The sequence below is a fragment of the Gadus macrocephalus genome, chromosome 10, assembly GCF_031168955.1.
Source record: "Gadus macrocephalus chromosome 10, ASM3116895v1".
NCBI classification, from domain to species: Eukaryota; Metazoa; Chordata; class Actinopteri; order Gadiformes; family Gadidae; genus Gadus; species Gadus macrocephalus.
Window position 1 is genome coordinate 17,487,845 of NC_082391.1, and position 24,754 is coordinate 17,512,598.

The window sequence follows — 24,754 nt, forward strand, 5'->3', positions numbered from 1 at the left end:
TCTGCCCCCCCCCCCCCCCCAAAAAAAAATACAATAAAGTAAATCAAAAAAATCTTATTTGAATGTTGAACATTATTTCGGTTGAGTAAAAAAAGGAAAGAAAGCGAAATCGTCTCCGGGCGAGGATGACGCATGGCTGCCCCCTGGTGGTCATTTCTCGATGAGCGAGTCCAGCTGCTCCTGAAGCGAGGCCAGCTGTTGAAGCAGAACATGACAGGCTTGAGCGATGGATGGCATGCCTCGGGTATAATCGGAGGCTAAGTGGAGGGTGATTAACATGTCTTCCCGTATTAATTAATTTTACTCATTCGTCAATACAAACACCACAACAAGACTTCCCCCCCCCCACTCCCCCTTCGCCCCCTGGCCTCCAGTGGATCATGGCTGTCACCCCGGCAACCATAAATACCCTGGCTAGACTGGGCGGGTCATCGTTGGGAATGACAATGGAAAATGGGAACGTCATCTTGTAGAAAAAAAACTAGGCCTGTCATCTTCAGAGGGCATAGGGACAGATAGCAGAGGAATCTCTCTGGGAAACAAAGGCAGTTATCTCCTTCACAGAATAGGGCTCCCACCACAAGCTTCTCACCTGCTCCATCTCTCGCTCTTCCTGCTGGACGATCTCGTTCAAACAAGCTTGGAAGCGGTTCTGCAGAGACGGAGAGAGAGAGAGAGAAAACAGAGTTCATGGCGGTGGCTGTAAATGTCCCCTTGCCCGTGCGGCTCATTGTCCCCATCTGGCGTCTGACAGATCATCATTCGGACCGCCAGTCAGAGGCTGCTGACCTTTTCCCTGTGTCTGCGATAATGACTGAAGATAGGGCAGACAGCGAGGCGACACACACACACACACACACACACACACACACACACACACACACACACACACACACACACACACACACACACACACACACACACACACACACACACACACACACACACACACACACACACACACACACACACACACACACACACACACACACGGTTGTATAATAGCACAAAAAGGGGCCATGTTAGCTTGTGTTTCGAAATGTTTGTGGAGTTTCCCCCGAAAGGACGCTTGCTGGCAGCAACATGAGTAATACTCGTGCCCCGCAAGGATGCATTTACAGAAGCCAACGGTTGAAATGTTATTTTTATATCCTCAGACGAGCACCGTCTCCGACATGTTCTCCTGATTTACATACGACGTGAGCTTCCAAATCATGGCATTTCTATTTTCTTTTCAAATGCGTTGCGTTAAGGCTCCTATGTGGGGCTGTTCTGCACTAACGCTTATGGGAATGTTGAAACCTTTACTTATTTATGACACTAATTAGACATGTAAGAGAATATATATAGCACGTGTGTGTGTGTGTGTGTGTGTGTGTGTGTGTGTGTGTGTGTGTGTGTGTGTGTGTGTGTGTGTGTGTGTGTGTGTGTGTGTGTGTGTGTGTGTGTGTGTGTGTGTGTGTGTGTGTGTGTGTGTGTGTGCGTGCGTGCGTGTGTGGGGGTCACCTTGAGGGCCTGGTTCTCCACTTTCATGATGAGCTCCTCCTGCTGTTTCTTGCGGGCGCGGGTCTCCTGGAGCTTGGACTTCACGCTGTTGATCTGCACCTGGTACTCCATCACTGCACGGACACATCAGTTTTACGTTAGGACCCTGTTATTAACATGTTGGGCATAATAACCACCAGTCACATGGATCAGGCCGATATGAACAAAATTTAAATTTATTAACATTTTGGCCTAGATACCTCAATCCGATTGAATGCATTTCGATACTTATAGGTATCATCAGATCCCATACTACACCTAGTCTCACTAGGTGGACCCATTGGCCAGGTCTATTGTATCACAAACTAAAAGGTGCTGTAGGTTTAAGTCAAGAGCTATTATTTGAGTGTCACTTGATTGAAATGGCAAAGCCATCCGTCAGCTGTTAATGAATCATCAGGCTTGGAGAATATCCGAGCCTGCCTCTGTATGCGCAATATTAGGCAGACCACACCGGTCATCTCTGACAGATGGGTCTCCCTTCCCTGATGGCTTTGGGGAATCCGTCTTGCCTGTCAATCACAGGTTTGTTAAATGTACATATGAAAATAACCTGCTAAACATTTTTCAGGGAGAAAATCTTTGTTTTCAGAGAACGGGAGCAGGGAAGCATAGGAAGCGTAGAAGAAAATAATACTCCCTGCAGGCAGTGCTCAGGCCACTTATTATAAGGCAGGCAGGGAGGGAGGGAGGGAGGGAATGGGATAAATATGCGTGGCCAGAGCTGTGCCTATTAGCAAAGGAGCACTGCCGGGCTTGAGGAGCTGGGGATATCCGGTAGGTAGCCTTGGTGAGTGACAGGAGGGCCCAGGTATCGTTGAGAGTAGGGAGGCATGGAGCTGTCTGAACATACTGCCATCTGAGCAGCCAGCACAGCAGTCAACGTCTGTCAGGCCAGTGGCGGGAAGGCACCAGGAGTGATGATAGGCACGATATAACCGGTGTGTGTGTGTGTGTGTGTGTGTGTGTGTGTGTGTGTGTGTGTGTGTGTGTGTGTGTGTGTGTGTGTGTGTGTGTGTGTGTGTGTGTGTGTGTGTGTGTGTGTGTGTGTGTGTGTGTGTGTGTGTAAAAAAAGTGTCAGTGGCGTGCGTGTGCCGTTGCCTGTGTGTGTGTGTGTGTGTGTGTGTGTGTGTGTGTGTGTGTGTGTGTGTGTAAAAAAAGTGTCATGGAAGCGTGTGCGTGTGCTTTTGTGTAACCTAGAAAACTCAGCTCTGATTTCGAGCACCGGTCTCCACATTCTTTTCCCCCCTGCCCTCCGTTTTGACACGCGTCTCCAGGTTCTGATTTAATGTGACTTTGGACCGTCTCCCACTGTCTTTCTGTATTTGTTCCGAGATCGCCTGGCCGGGTTCTTCATATCAGAGAGCGAGCGAGCGAGATAGAGCGAGAGAGATAGAGGGTGGGGGGAAGAGCGAGAGCAGTAGTAAAACGACAGGGCTGCACCCGAGCACCGAGACTTCCCCCCGGGGGACCCCTCGTGGCAGCCCCCCCCCCGACCTCGCTTCACTCACCGATCTGGTTGTTCCTGTCGGCCTCGTGCTGGGCCGAGTCCGACTCGTCCAGCTTGTCCTGGAGCTGTCGCACCAGGTCGTCCTCCGTGTCCATGATGTTCAGGTCCTCGTCCCGCTCCCCTTCATCCTCCTCCTCCTCGCTGCTGCTGCTGATGTCGTTGAAGATCTTCCGCAGCTCGTCCTGTTGGGCTGGACGGACCAAAACGCGTCAAAACGAGTCGGGTGTTTCGTTTCGTGCTACCCAACGAAATGCCTTGTTGGGAATAGGCCTCAGCAGGAAGAGGGGGTTGTCTCGGGAGACTTTGGAGACCTACCGGTAGAGCCGTGGCCCTTGTGCACCGAGGTGCCCGGCGAGGAGTCCAGGTTGGCCAGGGAGCAGTGCTGGTCGGGCTCTTTGGTCTCGTCCTCGGCAATCAGCTCCCATCCTGATCCATGGCGGTTAAGGGCCAAGGGCTCAGCGCTAGTACGCTCTAATTAAGAGCCCTTATCCTCTTGTCCTCCAAACCGTACAGCTGTCCCAGGCAACCCACTTCATCCAGACGTTTAATCAGGGTGACGCGTATCGCGGCTTCCTCTCCCACGCGGTTCTTCTTTAATGATTATCGGGAACCTGGCTTTATGTGCCCAACTAAGGCAGCGATAAGGCCCGGTCCATCTCAATTAGCCCAAAGCGAGCGATCATGAGAAGCGGCCCTGCCCCAGTGCCCCGCCCGGCCTCTGTTCTGTCAGGCAAATTTAGAGCATAATTTCAGTGCTAATGACTTTCCTGCTAAGTGTGTACATCGCTCAAGTTGAGAAATGACGCAGCGCGAAGCCAGGTGAAACCGAGCCCTGCAGAGGCCCTCAGCGAGGCAAACACGCCATATTTTTGGTAGACAGCAGCGTATGGGGTCTCAGAGCCTACTCAATTAATTTCCATGATTGCCACTCGACTACATTGGGAAGCTCCATCCAAAAGCAAAGAGGCACACATTGATGCAATGCGGCATGGAGCACCCCTACAGTATATGCACTGAAGGGACATTTATGAAACTAGAGATAGATGGGATTACAACACAGTCGTATACGAACATCAAACACAAATCAATGAAATGTAAGAACATACACTCAAGTTAAAATTCACTCTGAGGACATTCCAGGATCCTGTTCCGTCATTTTTTTCCCTACTGACGAACCGGAGCCAATGAGGAGGCCATAAAAAGGATACGCACGCTGACCGCCTCGGCGTCGGTGCTCAGCAGCCTCTTCACCTCTTTCTCCACATCAGGAGACTCAATGTACTGGAGAGAGCATGATGAGGTTACACACACACACACACACACAGCTCTCAGCATCACACACGTGCACCCAAACAGATATATACACAAGGCGCTGCCAGATGGCTGTGCGCCAGCGCGCACATTAGCGATTACAAAAAGGAGGGGAGTTGGCCGATCAATAGTGCTCAGCGCTGCACCTTTTGGGTGAGATTTACTAACAAGACAAAGTACCGTGGAAGCCCAGTGTTTGATCAAACACTGGTGAAATTGCTTTGCTGCATGCCTTCGGGGTGCAACAAGATGGAGAGGCATTATTTATATGTAAATTTGAGTTCTTATTTTCAGTGCTTGTTTTCTGAAATGCTAATTCCTTCGTGGAAAGTCCAAAAGGAAACAGGATGCTGATCAGAGGGATGAAAGAGCGAAATGGATGAGGATGGAGGGGAGAGGTAAGCTCAGGGGAAATACGGAAGATGTCAGTACCTTTTTCTTTGCCGTCTTCCTGAATCTCCTCTTGCGTGTGTTCTTCAGCGGTAGGGTGACTGGAGAGCAACAGAGGGCAGGGTGACGGGATTAAAAGACTGGCACAGTGCAACCTTGAAATCCTGGAACACTGACGCTTCAAAGTTTACACAATTAAAAAGGCACACAGGCGGCAATATTCAGCCAAAATGTTGTGTGTGTGTGTGTGTGTGTGCGTGTGCGTGTGCGTGTGTGTGTACTCACTGCCGTGGTTACAGACAAACTTCTTGTCCTTGTCCTTGTCCTTCTTCTTACTCTTGGGATCGGTGGTTCCAGTAGGCTCCTCCAGAGGCGGGTAGAGGTCTCCATCTAGTGTGCACACCAGCATCTAACACATGGCGGGGGGGGTAGGAGCTCAAGGGGCGGTACTGACAAATACAGTGTTCCATTGTCATACTTAAATGCTTTGAGATTCCTTGGTAGGTAACAGATAGTATTTTTCGTTCTTCTTTTTATTTATAATTATTTCATCTATGTAGCTGCAGAGTTTGGCTTATCCCAACAAAAAAAAAAATCCATCAAACAAACTGACATTGTCTTTTGGATAAGATAGCTTCTGATTTGAATGAAGGTAAATAATTTTTCCAAAGGAACAAACAGTAATACGATACATAGTCATTCAAGAGCAGGGACAAATTGGGTAAAGTTAGAAACGTTATCCCATCCCTTCCCCTTTGTTTGTTTAAATGACATGTCCCCACCTGACAGACATCCGCTGTCTTATAAAACGTCTTCTTGTCCACAGTTTTCAGAGACTCCAGGATGCAGGGCAGATCCACCAGCTTGCAGGCCAACGGGACGCGATCTACTCGCACAATACCATGGCGACCATCCGCTATTCCAGGAAAACAGAGACATTTTATACGTAGCAGGTTTTCAATGTGTTTATGTTAATAGAAAGCAATTATATTTAAGATATAACATATTTGAATGGATTGCCAGTTAAAAGCATTAGCAGTTTTTCCACAAATAGTATTTTAAGTTCTGTTATTACAATTAGTAAAGTGACTTACGGTGAAGCTCAACCGTAAGTCTATCCTTCATGTTCATACTGCTTGATTGGGCAATCCTTCTGACAGTGGAGGCATATTCCTTCAAATAAAAAAGAATTTGTAAAGAATTACCTTCCAGGCAATGATGTAGTGAAGATGTTTTTAAAGAAAGATTATTGATTTGATTCATTCTCATGCAAGTCCAATCTGTATTCCCCCTTGTTGCACCACATTCACTTCCAGAGCAATAAGTTATTTCCTACCGAGGGCAACCTGAGTACAAACTGACTCTCCAATTCGTGGGGAGCATCTTCTTTGCTCTTTGAGCCAACTTTTCCCACTGAAATCAGAAAGGGTCTAAATTAATGGCAATCAAATGTATTCATCAAGCAAACATACGCTGACTCCCATAGTGTGAGTGGAATGGATTTGGTCAACAGATATAATATACCAGACTTTCAGTCTGTTATATGTTTACTAAAACAATTCAAACTTAGTACGGTAACTGATGCGTTTCTTTAACCATTACTGGCTTATATTGTATACAAATCAAATGGCCATAATATATAGTTCAACATTTTTGTTTACAAACCAGGTCTCGTTATAAACTAATCGCTACTGTGTCGTGGTTTTACCAGAGAAAATCCACTTAACGAGTCCATCAAATAATGATATCAGACTTATATCATCATCCTATGATATGGAGATAATATTGTGAATATCCATTAACCTTTAAAATAAGTTAATGCAAATCATAAAGATTAAACGATGTAGCATTATATGATTCAAAATCAACTATTCCAGTTTTAGATGTATACATGTAGGGAGCTGTTGTTACACAACATATTATTGTTTGTGTTTATGGTACAATAATAACATTGCAGTGCTACAAAACGAGAAGCTAACGTTAGCATGCTCAATCTTATACAGGAAAATCAATTTTACCTTTAATTTTCGATGTCGTTTTCTTTTTTGATTCCATGCTATAGCTGAATTTAGGATTTACACCTTAAACCGTAATCGGAAGAGTAAAAGATAAAACAGACATCTATGAGAGAAACAGTCTCTTTACGCTTGGCGAATACTGCTGGAATGATAGCTACCGTAGTCTCTCTTTGCTAAGTTCGAGTAGAGGCGGACATTGAACTATTATACATTTTCAGTTGTTTTATGTCTTTTTCGCATGGCTATTTTGAATAAAATAGCAATTGTATATTTTCCTCAAATGTATATGTTCTTGCTTTTGTTCGCTATTTCAGTTTGTAGTCTAATATTTACGAAGTGTATTTATCTTGAAAGTCTTCATTTTCCGGGACACATGAAACTTTGAACACATCATTAGAGCCAGTGTGGTGTGGTGCGACATTGTCAACATTGCGCCATAGGGATAAACGTTTTACATTTCAACATTATAATGTCGTTTTCTAATATGTAAAGCGCGTATTTTTACAGGTTTAGCGAGGTTTCTTATCCAATAGAATAAAAACAGCAGTTATAAAATCGTTATTATGCCCCGTTATGCCAGCCTGCTCTCTTCCAGTTCAAAGCATACACTTCACAATAATAGCACCCAAACATGACCGATTCCCAAGACGTAAATAACTATTTAAACTAGCAATTTTCTATAATGAATTTTATAAACCCAGCATAAATTGTCATTCAGTGGGACTTTAGCACTATTGACTTATATCTAGGATATAATGATATATATTTTTTTAATCCTTCTGCAAGATATTTTCGCTTCCGGGGCAGGAATATTTTTTCTGTTTTGCTGTCGTTTTTCTGCTGTCCACATTACAGGTTGCAGTAAAATAGTCACGTTTGGATTTTCGATGCCGACAGTGCGACATTTGACGGCTGAATCACAATAATGGGATATACATTGACTGTCAGCAGAGCCAGGCGAGCAACAAGGACATTGTGGCTGTTGTTGCTTGTCAGTCTGTCTATATGCATATGTGTTTGCAGAGCATCATCTCAAGAGGACAGTGCCATGGAGAACATCGTAACAGAGAAGAAGGTGGAAGAAAGCCACAGGCAGGATAGTGTAGATTTGCTCATCTTCATCATGCTTCTCACCCTTACTATTTTAACTATTTGGCTATTCAAGCACCGACGATTCCGATTCTTACACGAGACAGGACTGGCGATGATCTATGGTGAGGAACCCCGTTTGCACTGTGGATGTAATGGGTGGCATGATTCTCTGAATAAGAAAAGGAAATAATAATCACAGTTTTACGGTGCATTGTATTTGGCTTATTGAAATATAAATATTCGATTCTATAATGGTTGAGTTCAATATTTGTCAAATTGTAAATAAAGCGAAAATTAGGTATATATGTATTATTTAAACCTGACACAACTATTTCACTTGACAATTCACTAAATTCCCCCCCTTTTCACAGTAAAATGCCAATTGGAGAAGGTTTGTATGATACAGCCTTATTTGTAAATGTTTTGACAATTGTGTGTGTGTGTGTGTGTGTGTGTGTGTGTGTGTGTGTGTGTGTGTGTGTGTGTGTGTGTGTGTGTGTGTGTGTGTGTGTGTGTGTGTGTGTGTGTGTGTGTGTGTGTGTGTGTGTGTGTGTGTGTATAGGTGTACTGGTTGGTGTGGTGCTACGCTATGCCATCCATGTTCCCCGTGACATCAGCGCTGCCACCCTGAACTGCCATGTTAATGCCAGCCCTGCCACCCTCCTTGTGAACATCAGTGGCAGATTCTACGAGTACACTCTGAACGGAGAGATCAGTGCCAACGTGTTGGATGATGTGCAGGATAACGAGATGCTGAGAAAGGTAAACGTTGAAGTGCATGTTGCGAGTGTGTTTTTGATGTGCTGGCGTTTTAGTTTTGTCAACCGCCCTTGTGGTGTAGGTTCATGTTTGTTGTCAGTTAGAACTAAGAGGTCGTCTGTGAATGGATATTATAAATAAATTATAGCTGTTCATAGTCATTCGGGTACAGATTCACTAAATGTCTTTAGGCTTTTGACTGCAGGCTAGCCCAGATTATTCTGAAACATTTATAAATACATTCCAATACAAAATTGCTCAGTGCCCCGAGTTTCAACAGAAACAAGATTAGGATTAGTATGGTTGATACACTTGAGTAATACTAAATTGGTTTCACCGAATATCTATTACCCTTTTGTGAGTAGATTTATCCCCCTTATGAATTAATTTGAACCTTTTGAAACCATTTTTGGTTGTCTGGCTCACAAGCCCCATCATTCTGACCTACATTTCTTTATTAAATTACGGTGGCATGGAAGCCTGTTATTGTGCCACAATTATCATTTACCGTTGCAGAGCGGCTGATGGTTTGCAAAAGAGATGTGTAAATGTTGGCATCAATAAAATATTTGGCATATTATCTCAATAGTCCTTTTGATTACTGTATGTTTACTTGCTGCTATTTGTCTTTGGGACCCAGGTAACCTTTGACCCGGAAGTGTTCTTCAACATCCTATTGCCTCCGATCATCTTCCACGCTGGTTACAGCCTCAAAAGGGTACAGAAGGCACACTCAACTCCAAACATAAGTAGCTTCAGATCAGACATGTGCTATTTTTAGCATCAATAAAATTTTCTTTTATTGCATTGTATATTTAAAATGCGTTCATATTTTGTTGATGCCTTTCAGAGACATTTCTTTCTAAACATGGGATCCATCCTGGCCTATGCCTTCATGGGAACATTGGTTTCCTGTTTTGTCATCGGGTAAGAATTGCCTCCGCTAACCAGTTCTCGACAATTGCAACGAAATCGAGCCCATGTGTACCACGATTCATGGGGTCGCAATGTCCTCTGGAGTGTTGAGGAGAGTTACATGATTGCCTTGTGCTCCACAGACTCCTGATGTACGGCTTCGTGACTCTAATGAAGCATGTGGGGCAACTGGGTGAAGACTTTTTCTTCACAGACTGCCTCTTCTTCGGGGCCATCCTCTCAGCCACAGACCCTGGTGTGTGTCTGTACAGTTGCAAGCACTACCGTTCATTGTCAAAGTGTGCCAGCTCTTTGGTTGAAATGCTCAAACATGGTCGTTAGTTTTACCTAGCCTTACTTTATTACAGAACTGTAGAAATTAAATCTGAGATGATCAGCACCCACCATAGATAGTGGGTGATCATAAATGGAAACGGCTAGTAAGGGAGGGAGGCGGATAGTCTAGTGTCAAGGGAGACGTGTGCTGTTATTATTTATTTCAATAACGGGAAACACTGCCATTGATTATTCCTTACTCGGCTTGATTTGTAGAAAAACAACAGATGTGCACCAGTTGAGGACTAAAACACATGCAAAATGTTCTGGTGTGTTTTGGTTTGTGTTCCAGTGACTGTCCTGGCCATATTCAACGAGCTGCAGGTGGATGTGGATCTCTACGCCCTGCTGTTCGGGGAAAGTGTCCTCAACGACGCTGTGGCGGTGGTGCTGTCTTCGTAAGTCCTCGGCCCGATGCTATTGCCGTCCAGTGCAGTTAAGCGGAGAGGCTAGTTGCACCTGGGGAGAGGGCAAGGTATCGACCATAAACTAATCCAATATCGGCGTTCCGTTGCCATCGCGGACTGACACTTGCAGCAGACTTCTTGTTTGTTTTGTTTTGTTTTAAAAGGAAGTTACCAAAGGAAGTATAGTGTTTGAAAAGACTGTACGATCTAGGATGATCCGTCCACAGGAATCCATTTCATGCTATTCTAACATACACTGCAGTGTTCTCATTGATGCTGTGTAATTGCGGGGTCTTGTGACATTGCAACAGGTCCATCGTGGCCTATCAGCCCCAGGGGGATAACAGCCACACCTTTGAAGTCATGGCCGTGCTCAAGTCGCTGGGCGTCTTCCTCGGGGTCTTCAGTGGTTCTTTTGCCCTGGGGGTGGCTACTGGCGTGATGACAGCTCTTATATCCTTCCGGTTCAAATGTACTTCTAAACCGCTCCAGTTCATGTGTGACTTTGTTGTGTTCCTGCTCTAGACTTGTTGTTATTATACACTTCGAGAACTGTATCCTTATTAGTCCATGTGTACTCTGTGTATTTGCCGTTCCAGTTCTCCCACATTACTATTGAAACTGCATTTCTCTGTGAGGATTTGTTGTAAACAGTCCATTTAGAAACCAGACACCACTGTTTGACTCCTTGACCGTCACTCGTCACGTGACCAAATTCACCAAGCTGAGGGACTTTCAGCTGCTGGAGACGGCTCTGTTCTTCCTCATGTCTTGGAGCACATTCCTTCTGGCAGAGGCCTGTGGCTTCACAGGTAACACACACACGCGCACACACACACACACGCACACACACACACACACACACACACACACACACACACACACACACACACACACACACACACACACACACACACACACACACACACACACACACTGACAAACTGCAAAACAATTCGTATTTAGGACCTAACATGGGACCTTTCTCCCTACATGGCCTTCTGTACTAACGCGCACATGTAGGAACTTTGGTTATATAGGTACAGCTGATCCAAAAGAAAAGGTCCCCTCAATGCACTGCTGTTCTTTAGGTGTGTGTAACGTCTCTTCCGGGCCGTGTTCTAGGTGTTGTAGCCGTGCTGTTTTGTGGAATTACCCAGGCCCACTACACCCACAACAACCTGTCCCCAGAGTCCCAGATCAGAACCAAACAGGTACGATCACAACAGCCCCAAGAATAGAAGTCCCCTGTTAGTGAAATCTGTTGAACAGCCAAGAAGTGCTCACTCTGTTTTGTTTGAAGCATTTTGGCAAAACGAGGATTGAGAACACGACTGCTGCAGGGGAGTGCCGTGTTGTGATGTTTGCTCGTTTTGTTTGTCGTCTCACAAGTTGTTTGAGCTGCTGAATTTCCTGGCGGAGAACTTCATTTTCTCCTACATGGGCCTGACGCTGTTCACCTTCCAGAACCACGTGTTCAACCCCATGTTCATCATCGGAGCTTTCGTATCCTTCCGCTGTCGATTCAACGGCCAACGCACTGTTTATTCTGGCCTATAGGGCTTGCACATCACTATGTACACCGCAATTTCTGAGGCATAGAACCATCGCAATGTTAGTTATTATGTTAATAGTAATGGCGTTTGGTCATTGTTTAGGGTTAGTTTATAAATGTCGATTTAGGATTTTGCAGATCTGAAACTCTTGAGTCTTCAATATGGTGAAGTATCGCCAGCAGAAAATGCCGTAATTCATTTGGCCTACAAACGGTATTCCCATTGCAGCAAACTGATATTCAGACATTCTTTGCATTTATTAACACATATTAAAGAAGACCCAGAGGTCGGAGCGTAGCGTATCGCATATAGGCGGCTCATTCACCGATTGCTACTCCTTGACCGCAGTGACCCCAGGTGGCGGTGTTCATTGGCAGGGCTTGCAACATCTACCCCCTCACCTTCCTCCTCAACCTGGGCCGTCGCAACAAGATCCGCTCCAACTTCCAGCACATGATGATGTTTGCTGGTCAGTGTTCTTTCAGATGCGGCCATATAGGCCCCATCGTCTCTTTCTCAATTTAGCAGGGTAGAGGGAAGCACTTTGGAGGAGGTGTGGGGGGGGAGAGAAGGCTGTAGTCATGGAAACAAGTCACTTGTGCCCTTGGCATCTCTGCCGCCTGTTGTCTGGCTTCGTTGGACTGTTTCCTCAGTAACACAATGTTATCTTACAACAGATAAAGTGAACAAACACACTTGTGTTACCTAAAGGCCATTGTTGTCACTGTTTCTACTCCGATAGACGTACACTCTTTGTACATAATCTACATTATCTAATCTCATACCTGAATTAAAGCTACCTACCTAAACATATAGTTATAACTATTTCAACTTGGCCATCCTTCGGGCAACGTTTTTGTAGAAAAAGTTAAATAAATGTCCCCCAAAAAGTAAAAAAGAAATGCATATGTACTTGTTGATGTCTACACATTGTGCTTGGTGTGATCTGCAGGACTGCGCGGGGCGATGACCTTCGCCCTGTCCATCAGGGACACGGCCACCTACGCTCGCCGGATGATGTTCTCCACCACGCTGCTGGTGGTCTTCTTCACCGTCTGGGTCTGCGGAGGAGGCACCACCCAGATGCTCTCCTGTCAGCGCATTCGGTACGTCTCTGGGCCTCACACAGACCGCTCGTATCGAGTACAGGTTTGGGTTAACTACTGAGTGCTACATGCCGTGGGTCGAGTCTAGTTTGAATCATAGTAAAAGAGAAGTAAGCTCATTTTGTGGTCTGAGGTTTCAGGCAGCTGCGTGGCTTGTTTCTGCTGAGCCGTCCCTTGAGCATGTTAAGCCAGTTAAACCGTCTTTTATTTATTAGGGAATTCCAGTTATCCAACCTGTACTTTGTACACTGTGAGCCAAGACTCGTAAGGAGAATGTTGGTTTAAGATCTCGCACTTGGTTGCCAGCTTTACTTGGTTTGTCACAGATTGTGTTGAATGACTTACCCTTCTGCAACTCTTTCCACAGAGTGGGGGTGGACGCCGATCAAGATAATCTGGTAGGCATAACGCAAGAATACGGTTTGTTTATCTTTGTGACTTCCTGTTTTCAAGCAAATTTCAAACTAGTACACAAACTCATCATCGTCACTCTTGTTCTTCTCGTTTTGGAAAAAGAGTATAAATGAAGGTTCGGAGAGGAGAAGCACCAAACAGGAGAGTGCCTGGCTGTTCCGGATCTGGTACACCTTCGACCACAAGTATCCTTTGGCGGGACCACAGGAAAAGTGTTGACATTTACATCAACTTCGTATGAAATTTTACCTCCTTCAGATGCTTGTCATGATTTACATCAGGCGCCTATTCAAGCTGGTGGTTAGAAGAGTAAGCTTAACCATTCAATGGTATAAATGGTGCATGTGTTTATCATATGGTTGAAGTTCACATTGGGAGACAACAGAGGGAGCCCCCGCCACTTTAGAACAATGACTTCAATATTTAGCTGCCTTAAGATGAACCAACCAGGTGAACCTAAACAAACTCTCCTTTTTCCTTTTCCTTTTAAAAACATGTGGTCAAACAAGGCTTCAAATGTTTCTGTCTGAAAAGTTCATCAAATCAAATGTCACTGATGTTTCATGCCATGTGTCTTCATTGTATCGTCCGGATATAATCCTTGACTCTAGCCCCCCCCCCCCTCCACCAGCTATCTGAAGCCCATCCTGACTCACAGCGGCCCACCTCTCACCGCCGTGATGCCCACCTGCTGTGCCCCCCTAGCCCGCTGCCTCACCAGCCCCCAGGCCTATGAGGTCAGATGCTTGTTTTTTTACCCTAACCATTTTGGATCCTCTGCCTGAGTTGCTGTGATGAATTTTAGTTGTTGAGGAGCAGACATTTTGGGAGCCCCAGCCCCTAGTTTCGGTCAGGATTTTAGTTGTTGAAAAGCTTACACTGTGTCGATCTCTGAACCTAGTTTCTGTGAAGAATTGTAGTTGTTGAAAAGCAGACCTTGTAGGAATCTCTGACCCTAGTTGTTGTAGGAATTTTTGTTGTTGACAAGCAGACATTTTGGAATGTCAGCTCCTGCGACAATATTAAGTCGCGGCTATGTTTACATCAAAAAGCTGACATTTTGGATCATCAGCCTTAATTGTTCTGACATTGAGATTTGTTGTTCGGTTGGGCTTGTACAGGTTTTTTTTAAACAGTCGATATTTTGGGTATCACTGTACCAATGTTTCAAATACTCTGAACATCACAACGTCAAGGCTGTGCATTCTAACCACGGAAAAAAAGGCCTTTTTAAGAGATAGATCGATTTTTGATCCGCGTCCAGGAATCCAAACCATACACATCTCATTCCTCCCTCTCTCTCCCGCACAGAACGAGTGCCAGCTGCAGGACGACGACTCTGACCTCATCCTGACGGACGGCGACATCAGCCTGACCTACGGCGACGTCACCATCAGCACCGACGCCACCGGCGCCTACACCACCAGCGGCGGGCCGGCTGGCCTCCCCAGCGGCACGGCCAACGCCTCCTTCAGCGAGGAGCTGGACCGCGAGCTGACGTGCGGCGACCAGGAGCTGGTGATGCGGGGCACGCGGCTGGTGCTCCCCATGGACGACTCTGAGCCCCCCTTCACAGACCACCACCGCCCGCGGATCTGATCCCATCCCCCCCCCCCCATCTCTGCGTCCCCCCCCCCCCCTCCCGCGCTCCAGTGGAGCCGGGAGCCGGTGGACTTCTCAAACTTCTTCTTCTTTCTTAAAACTTCTCGCACCTTTTGCATTTCTAACTCTCTACCGTTAATCACTCCTAAATCCGCTCATCACTGCTTAAGGGGACTCCCCATCTCTACCTCATTCTCGTTCTGCTCCTTCTTCCCCCCCTTGCCTGGGCGTCCACCGTACCTGTGATGTATGTCTTTATTTATTAGTTAGTTGGTTTTGTTTTTTAAATATTCCATTCTTAAGTTTCGCTTTGAATGTGAATTTTTGAATGTGTGGCAATCACCTCACCAGTAACCAATGCACAGAGGTCCAACAGCATGCGTTTAGTCAAAGAAAATCGCCAGTTAATTTACATGTAATCGCAATTCCCCACTATAACTTTGATTATGCATGCAAAGGACGGTGGCTTGATTTGGACGTTTTCGGGAACTAGGGTTTGTTGATCTGGCGACCGAATGTCGCTGCCCTCTCTCCATCGGTCCATGCGGACCGTGTAGTCAGGGCCTTGCTGCGACCCAGTGGCTCCACCTGTCTAACCCTACATTTGATTTACAATCAAGTGCCTGGTGGTTGTAGCTCTATGCCTGGCCAACCCGTTCCTGGGTTTTCCGGGGTGCCGGAATGTTTTTTTTTTGAATGGGCAGTTTGTGGATGGGCAGGTCCTGCGATTGTAGTTTTTTTGGGGCGGGCGTTTCAAAATATCTGCTCTGTCTGTATGGTAGCATTGTACTCCATGGATGGTTTTTCCGTCCGTGTCATGTGCTTGTACAATAGGCCACGATGTGATGCCACTGAGCACAGAAGAGGCGGATCCCTCCCAGTGACCTTTGGCTGTGATTCAGAGAGGGATTTGACACCTTATTTTAGAAGCGGGGCCTGCTCTCGGGAGATTGGAGGGTCTGTTGTTTTTGAGTGATGAGTTCCAACTACAGTCCTAATAGTCAAGGCTAGAGACATTTATTTGTCCTGCATTTGGAACGTTTTATGAGGGGGGGGGGAAAGGGAGGAGCTAAATGCGGATGACTTCCAGTGTTTTCTATCCTCTTTGCAACTTGGCTTCAGTACCATGAGCTAGTTACAAAGTGATCATACATGTAGCATTGTCTACATTTTATATAACAATCGTGCTGCACACTCTTGTGCTGGAGTCTATCCATTTTTTTGTGTCCCTTTTTGAAACAAAGATTCCCTTCCTGAAATGTTGATCAATTTAATGTAGCTGAATATTTGGGCCGATGTGATTGGTAGTCCGACAACAATTTGAGTTGGGAGAGAAATGCAGACTTATGGTTTTGATGTTCATCTATTTGAGTTCTACGCATCATCATCATCATCAATACAGAGTCGTTGATATAGATGAGCATGCATGACAACGACTGCAGGCCCAAGCCAATGATTAATTCCACTGAATTCAGATGACTGTATTAGCACTGCGTTTCCCCTGGTTGGATCCTCTCTGATACAATGAGGTGTTACAGGATTGCATTTAAGCAGCCGTGTCAAATGTATTGCACATAACGTATGGATACCATTTCTTTGGACGTTTCATACATTTAAATGAAAAGATTTATGTAAATAAATATTTAAAATAATTCCTTTTATAGGTTGTGAGTGGCCAGATAACGTAAAATCTCTGTAGCGGGTGCAGTTGGTTGCTGCCGACTCCTTTCTCCCGGTTGTTTGGTGTGGTCTAAAAGGCAGGAAGTGTTGACAGACTGTCGCCGGGGCAACACGGTGTTGATGTTGAGGGAAGCGGGCCAGCTGCCAGACATGGCTAACAGGGTGGTTTAGAATAAAAGCCGTAGCACTTCAGCCTGCGGGGAGATAAGAACAGTTGGCCCTTGCTGAGTTTAGAGCTAAACGATAGCAGTGGGTGGGGTTGAGGAAGCAAGGGAATGGAAATGGAGGTTTGTCAGTGGATGGGAGGGGATTGGGGGGGGGGGGGGGGGGGAAGCTGGAGGGGATGGTGTTTTGCCTTTCACTGTTATCTTCTGCTGTGCAGGAATGTTCATGACTTCATTTTCTGTCCCTCCACATTGCATCGTGAAGGAAATTGTTCATTTTTATGTGTTATTTTATGTTTTTTTACTATGAATATTTTATTGTGAGGAAGGGAAGCGATGACGTTGACAGGCATGAGATTTAGCCATTTTGCACTCCTTTGAGAATTTCTGTTTTTTTTTTATTTGTTTTGTTTATTAGTTTTGTCGATTGTCTTGCTATGATGTGTCTTATCCGAGTGCTGCTTATGAATTATTTCGCTTATGTTTTGGAAGGTGGTGGAACCCAAATAATGATTCATGTCAATCTGCAGTCAAAAACCTTTTTGATTTATCACTCTGTCAAAATATATATTTACATATTATTATAACATTTCCTAAAATTAAGGTTGAAGTGAGAATTTTAAGTAGAAGCATACTTCAATTTGCCATATTTATCATTAAACCGTTCAGGCCATTGTAATGAATTCTAGAAAAGAAAAGAAACGTAGATTCCTGTTTGCCCATCCATGACCTTTTCCAGAGCGTGACTCGCTCTCATTCACTCCATAAGTCTTACATTCTGCGGGGGAAAAATCTAAAGAAAACTTGTACGCCGCTATTTTTGGATGATCAACCGATACCATATTTGCATAGGCCCATATAGGTCTACATACTTGCCTGTACTGCTCTGCCAGTATATGTTCTCTCCATGTACCCTGAATGGGAACTAAACTTGTGATTGGGGTCAATCAATTGTGTCTGATGTAGCTGACCGAAGGGTCTTACCGTGCCCTGCGTATACACTGCAAAGTGTGTTTGTGAGAGCGAGCCAGAGAATCTTAATGTCTAAGTGATCTGTACTCACACTTAAGAGTGTGTGTGTGTATGTTGGAGAATTCTGTGTGCATGACTGAGAGAGAGCGAGAGAGGGCGAGAGAGAGAGAAAGACTATGTGCCGTCTCTCTTCCTCGGTGATGCAGGTACGGAGTGTTTACATCGTCTGTGTAACTATACCCTCACCTGTTCATGTGCGTGCAACGTCTAATAAACAGAACCCTGTGCTTTTGATTGAAACTTTCTTCTGTTTGTCTCTGCGGTGTCTCCGGTTACCTCACCTGGCATTAATGAGCCTCAGTCTCTGCAACGTTCCAGAGACATCCCATCTCGGACTGCGTTGTCCATCGATGACGCAAACGGTTTAACTTTGAGATCATCAATCCACTGTCTTTCCCCTTTGTCTGAATTTATAGTGTTTCTCCCTCCGAGACAACTTCTCGTCTAACTCCTTTCTTTCCCTAGGAAAGGTACTTTCAAAGTAATCCTTCTGCAAACCAGCTGGGTTCAATTTAGATTTTGGTATGGAAGTGTTCCATACATGGCTTACCTGATATGACCATATACGGTAGCTTAGATAATATACTGATACGCTATTGGCTAGCGTATCAGTGCTTCAGAAAGTAGCATGGATTATGTTATTTTGGAGCTCTTTTAGTAGTGGTTCACTACTACGCCATGATATCTCTGCGGTCTGAAACGACATGTCCTGGCTGCATGAAATGATTAAGTATCCTCCAGATGTGGAGTTAACACTGATTAAAAAGTCAGTTCTCAAGGGAACTGGTGTCTTTTCCTGAAGGATAAGTGAGAGGACTTTTATTATTTTCCGTTTTTTTCACCCAAGCACATTTTCTTCTGGATAGGTCACACGCTCCTAATATGGTCATAACACTCCACTCCAGAATGTGTAATGCTTTCCCAGAATTCTTTATTATCTTTATTTCTTCTTTTTCTATACCTATATGTTTAAAGATCACCGTGTTCTGTATACCATCTCGTCTTTATCATTGCTAAATGTCAGTCAGATTGTTTATTTTGATTTAAGATGACATTATGTATTGATGGGCTACAACTTTTTTATTTTACTGCAGTACTCACTTACACTGTGTTGGAGCAGTGGGATGTTAATGGCAAGACAATTAATTTATTTTGTGAACATTAGAACTCGTCTGGTCCAATTGTGTAGCAAAAAATACATCCCCATCCGACCATCCGTCTCCTCTCAAAGTCACCTTTGAAACAGCAACCCGCATCAATTACAGTTTTCAATTTGCAGTTGTAAGAAGAAAGCTGGAGCCTAAATCCCAGTTCGAAATATTTACTTTAGTTTTAGAATGAGTCATCTTAATACAATTTCTCGCCGTCCTCTTGACCAAAGAAGGAGGGCAGTGAACATGAATAAAAAAACAGATCCGATGGTGGGGTTGCGTAATGTATTGTATCTTCTTTTTTTTTTTTAAACAACTTAACGTTGGAATGGCGCCCACCCGAAGCGGACCGAAAAAAAACACGCCAAAACAAATGAGAGATTTCCGTTTTATTTACACGCAGTACATCAGTGCTATGTGGTTGTTTATATGATCAGCACACAGACGCTTCTGAGCGTGACTGTAGAGTTTTTATTTTTTTCCCTACTTTGCTCCTCCTGTCTTTAAAGCGGGCTGCTTATACCTCTTGCTCCAAGTCGTTGAAGGTTGAAGGCTACTGTTCGTCTGCATTTACAAAGGTGAGTTTTACATCACTTAACAGAATACTTTTACATTCAGTTTAAACAAAGTAAAGTGAAGTAGACTTTTTCCCATATTTGTAAATAATGAAATGCCTTTTATTTATGAGGGTTACATCGCGTAGCGTAGCCTATCTCAGTTGTTGCCTTATTAGTTGTCATAAAGTAGCTTACTTTGTAAAAGATGAATTCCATTTTTTGCATGTTTCAGGAAATTATTAAATATGTTATATATAACATATGAATATTATTTTTTATTCTTTCTTAATAGTTACCTCCTATTATTGTCATAGTCATCAAAGAGAATGGAGGAATAGGATTTTTTGCATCCTTAACATAGGTCAGACAAAACCAACCTGCAATAGCTCTCTCTCTCTCTCTCTCTCTCTCTCTCTCTCTCTCTCTCTCTCTCTCTCTCTCTCTCTCTCTCTCTCTCTCTCTCTCTCTCTCTCTCTCTCTCTCTCTCTCTCTCTCTCTCTCTCTCTCTCTCTCTCTCCTCTTTCATGTTGGACAGCTGCCAAACCAAGTACATGATGTCATCAAAGATTTTCTCTTTTATGGTTCCTGTATGACATCACTTATTGCGCAGGAGGGTAAAACACATAAAAAAAGCTTGAAATGCCCTTATAATTACATTCAGACTTTTCTTCTTTGTCTGCAGATTTTTCTTTACTATAAATAAGAATTTATGTACTCATTCATCTGGAACACATATTTCTAGATTTGAATGCACCTCATTGTGTTTTATGTAATGTGTTGTTAAGTTGAAAGGGCACAACACTCATATTTTTCATATTAATGTCGACATTTACTTGATGACAGGATTTTTTGTTATCTTGAACCAGACAACAAGTTGGCGTATACCAACATTTTGTTTACGTTTGTCTAAACCCTAAGCCTTGCTAGTGCTTAAGACATATTTTTTAAGCTTCATTTTTCATTTAAAATAGGGTTCACTTTAAGTGCGACTGGTAGAGAGAAAGTTAAGGTTAGGGATGGATCTAAAGACAGGGAGGGATGTCACACACAGCGGACACAAAGTATTAAGCTAATCTGAACTAAGCATGCACTCCTCTCAGAGAAGTTCTCATCCACAGTTTTTTTTAAACAGTTGCATTCAGTTTCCAATATTTAGCTCTAAAAAAATACAAAGAACAGTTTCACGAATGGTTTGAGCGAGTTGATGTGTATTGGGGTTAGAGCGAAAAAAGAAATGCAAATCCGATAGCTCGAAAAAACCCAACAAATCCGATCACCAAACGATGAACATTATTGAATAATCAGGATCAAGTAGAGAGCTAATCAAATATAAAAAAAACATCAAGTGTGGATGAAAGTTGTACCTGTAATACTGCTAAAATAAAGCCTGACATCGACCAAAATAACTATGGACGCAATTGGATAAACCTACAACCAAGCATAGCAATGAACATTATGTGATGTAGAGCCATAGAGCCGTAGAGCCGTAGTCAGTTGGTAAATCAAACATTTACTGTATCCTGTTTGTTTAATACTTTCAACCGACTGTTCCACTTCAGTGGCATCCATCTTGGTTTTTTGACGGAAGTGCTGGAGGTTGGCCAGACGCATCTGCCAGAGCAAATAAAAACACGAGCTCGGTGATGCGTCTGGTTCCCAGGCTTACTAATATGATTCATCGATGCAGATAGACATTATGCTACTTTGGTATTTCACATCAACACAACAATGAAATATTTCTACGATGGAAATATGTATGACTCCTGATAAAAAGTAGCAGTAGACAAACTTAATAGTATTTTAATAGAGACTCTTGAGTCATAAAATACCAGCCTGTGTGTGTGTGTGTGTGTGTGTGTGTGTGTGTGTGTGTGTGTGTGTGTGTCTCCGTGGAGGTGTGAGGGAAAATAAGACATCAACCCCCCCTCACCTCTTTAAATGAGACCCTGCTGCTCATTAGTGGAACACATTGACCTAGCTGATGTGCGCACAACGGCCCGTAGCCTTTTCTTCCTCTTGATAAAATGTTATTGTGTTCGAAGTTGGCCCTCCTGGCCCTTTGTTCAGCCAGAAATCACACGTCTCAGAGCCCTGCGTGCGTGTGTGTGTGTCTGTGTTTGGCGTTTTGTCCTACGCGCTGCTTGTTAGTGCTTTCGTAGCCAGCCTTGTGTGTATCCAAGCATTTCTCTGTCTGTGTGTTGGTGATTTATCGTGTGTGTATAATATGTATGGCTCTATCTGTTGTGGAGTAACAGTTGCCAGTGGTAGCGTTTATCTTCCTGACTTTGATTGACTCACTCTCTCACATTTCTTTCTTTCTTTCTCTCTCTCTCTCTCTTTCTCTTTTTTCTTTCTCTCTCTCTCTTTCTCGCTCTCATCTTTCTTTCTCTCATCTCTCTCATCTCTCTCTCTCTCTCTCTCTCTCTCTCTCTCTCTCTCTCTCTCTCTCTCTCTCTCTCTCACGCTCACTCACTCACTCACTCACTCACTCACTCACTCACTCACTCACTCACTCACTCACTCACTCACTCACTCACTCACTCACTCACTCACTCACTCACTCACTCACTCACTCACTCACTCACTCACTCACTCACTCCCTCTTCTCGCTCTGTGGGCTAGCCAGGAATGGAGGGTGACTCAATACGAAACACTGTTCTGGGCCAGCATTCACATTGAGGAATGAGGTTGCAGGTACATTAGGCTTGCTCGTCTTGTCTGTGTAATCTTGTGTAAACTCCTACGATGAATGGTGGGGTAGAGTGGGAGGAGATGTGTGTTTATTCCTGCTCCACTTGGGAGAACTTATATTTAATGTAATGGAATAGCTCTCTCAACCTCTGTCTCTAAAGGGTCCCTTTCCAGCAAACTGGTCATTAAATAAATGGTCCATTACAGGAAGGGAGAGAAAAACAACCTGTGGCACCCACAATGGGCCTTATTTACCTTGCAGCCATCTTGGTTTCTACGCGCTAGCTGAATTCTGTGTTCAGACTCTCCACCGAGCTAGCGTTTAGAATCAAAATGGAACCAATGGCAGCTAGGGGATTAAGCCCCATCGTGAAATGATTGAGAGAAGTGAAGAGAATGCATCATAGATTATTCATACTAAATTGCTTATAATAAAGTAGATGTCTGCTATCACTTAATTAATTATTTAAGCTTCAAAATTACATAGAATATATATAATTTATTTATTTAAAAGGGACAGTGTGCATTAATCAAACATGGCCATTGAATCTGACATATAAATGCACCAGATTTTGTTAAAAAAACTATTTTTCATCTGTAGTCCCTGGCAGGGTGATCTTAGAACATACAAAAGCATAAAAGCAACACAACATATAGTTAGACACATGATTGACATCGACATTATATGGACAAAAAACATAAAATCGGTAAACGTGGAGCTCTTAAGCAGTTAGTAAGCTCACAATCACAGACAAGAGGGAGGTTAGTATAGCATTACCACACTCAAGGGAATACATTACCTATGGTCCAGTATCCATTGCTTTATGGATTTAGGGAAATAGTTTATGTTTGTATTATTCCTAAATTCAATTGGTATGGAGTTCCAGGTGTGTGCTGCTCGATAAGAGGACGCTGACTAAGCAAAATGTTCTTCTGTATGGTATTTTGCAGTCTCCACTAGCAGAAGATTTTGTTGTTTTGTACAAACCGAAAAAAGAAAAAATGAATAGCTGATATAGCACTGATAATTCTTTATTATGAGATGCTATGGTACTTCAATAATGATAACACAATGTATATAATAATACAACTTAAAACATTAAATATTAAATAAATAAAGGTAATTCTTTCCTATACATGGAAACATGTTATTTATGGCATATCATGTGTAGCTAATGATGATGTCATGAGCAATTTCCATTTGCGGAAAAGCAGGGATTAGGAAACAGTTGGTAGCGAGGGGGGCAGTGGTGGTGAAGCCGTGGGGGTGTCTGGAGGTCTGGCCGCAGATTCAGTACCTCGCTGGTACTGACTATTGTTGCTCGATCATGTGATAAAGCCACTGCCCAGATTCAATGCACAAACAACACACACACACACACACACACACACACACACACACACACACACACACACACACACACACACACACACACACACACACACACACACACACACACACACACACACACACACACACACACACTTGAACAACCACATTCTCTCTATCTCTGTCTCTTTCACACCCACACACATGTGTGTGAATGTTGCACATCCAGCCACACAAATTCACACCACATCATCTTCAGTCAAATCACACTCCAGAACATGTTTTGCTACCATCTTTCTCCTAAGCACATAAGTGGCGCTGGACAGATAAAAAACAAGGCAGGCCCGAGCCAGCTTCGGAATAAACAGCCCTACGAGTGTTGATGGCAGACAACCACCACCAACAGAATTATTGGGAACAAGCCAGCAGGAGGCAGTGTCAGATGCGCAGATGAAGTGAAGATGGATGGATTAGGGAGAGGGGGGGAAGGTCTGAATTATTGTTGTTTGTGTCTGCAAGCGTCTCTATGATGTCGGTTGACTCCTGTAGCTGGATGTAATGCAGGATAAATATAAACTTCCATTAAGCATGTCCTGCTATGCTTAATGGACCACATATTATCTGTAATTACACCCAGATGCCCCTAAATGATGAAGCGCTTGGACACGGACACACACTCTCACACAAGCTTTTTTTTGTGTTGAAATACGAGGGTCAGTGTTGCCAGAATCATTATCAATGATTAAGTCCGTCCATCTGCATCAGCCTAAGGGAGACAGACAGACAGGCGACGACGAACAGCAACACGGACACATAGATCTATTATAACTTCCTAAAGGACAACTTTGATGACTTCAGCATCAACCCTCTGATTCATACGTTCCTATGTCTCTCCTTAGTGGGTAGTATTACGTACATCTGTCGATGTCTTTTCTTTGAGACGTGATGTCAAAGGACCCACCGTGTCTTTTGAAAAGCCCTACACCTTTGGTTGAAAGGTCACTCAGTAGCAGTATCAAGTGCACCGTGGCCTCTTCTTGTTTATTTATTAGCGTCATGATCACATAGCCCAGGAATCCCCAATCCCCAATCCCCAATCGCCTACTTGATCCATCCCCTCTGAATAATGGCATTAACCCAATACCTCTGTTGCATGTCCTAAAAAGGACCTTGTTGGCTCTGGACGTC

At 44.0% G+C, this 24,754-nt stretch overlaps 3 protein-coding genes across 3 annotated transcripts in view; 2 read left to right on the forward strand and 1 right to left on the reverse strand.

Annotated features, from left to right (window-relative positions):
• Nucleotides 1–39: 39 nt before the first annotated feature.
• taf7 (TAF7 RNA polymerase II, TATA box binding protein (TBP)-associated factor) lies at nt 40–6,967 on the reverse strand. The gene is made up of 12 exons (XM_060062990.1): nt 6,775–6,967; nt 6,093–6,169; nt 5,851–5,929; nt 5,539–5,672; nt 5,042–5,165; nt 4,799–4,857; nt 4,264–4,336; nt 3,371–3,481; nt 3,057–3,245; nt 1,507–1,619; nt 593–652; nt 40–195 (listed from the first exon to the last, which is right to left on the reverse strand). The coding sequence occupies exons 1-12, from the start codon at nt 6,809–6,811 to the stop codon at nt 151–153; spliced, it is 1,101 nt and encodes a 366-aa protein (XP_059918973.1). The 5' UTR covers nt 6,812–6,967; the 3' UTR covers nt 40–150.
• Nucleotides 6,968–7,562: 595 nt separating this feature from the next.
• slc9a6a (solute carrier family 9 member A6a) lies at nt 7,563–18,071 on the forward strand. Its single transcript, XM_060062989.1, has 16 exons — nt 7,563–7,988; nt 8,429–8,628; nt 9,266–9,343; nt 9,476–9,552; nt 9,684–9,796; nt 10,169–10,274; nt 10,595–10,741; nt 10,995–11,095; nt 11,409–11,497; nt 11,676–11,789; nt 12,197–12,308; nt 12,792–12,945; nt 13,313–13,343; nt 13,462–13,544; nt 13,991–14,096; nt 14,671–18,071. The coding sequence occupies exons 1-16, from the start codon at nt 7,700–7,702 to the stop codon at nt 14,956–14,958; spliced, it is 2,088 nt and encodes a 695-aa protein (XP_059918972.1). The 5' UTR covers nt 7,563–7,699; the 3' UTR covers nt 14,959–18,071.
• A 1,259-nt stretch (nt 18,072–19,330) lies between these two features.
• fhl1a (four and a half LIM domains 1a) overlaps nt 19,331–24,754 on the forward strand; it is a 12,399-nt gene continuing 6,975 nt past the window's right edge. The window contains exon 1 of the mRNA XM_060062992.1: nt 19,331–19,566. The gene's annotated coding sequence lies outside the window, so the exon portion shown is untranslated. The remainder of the gene's footprint in view (nt 19,567–24,754) is intronic.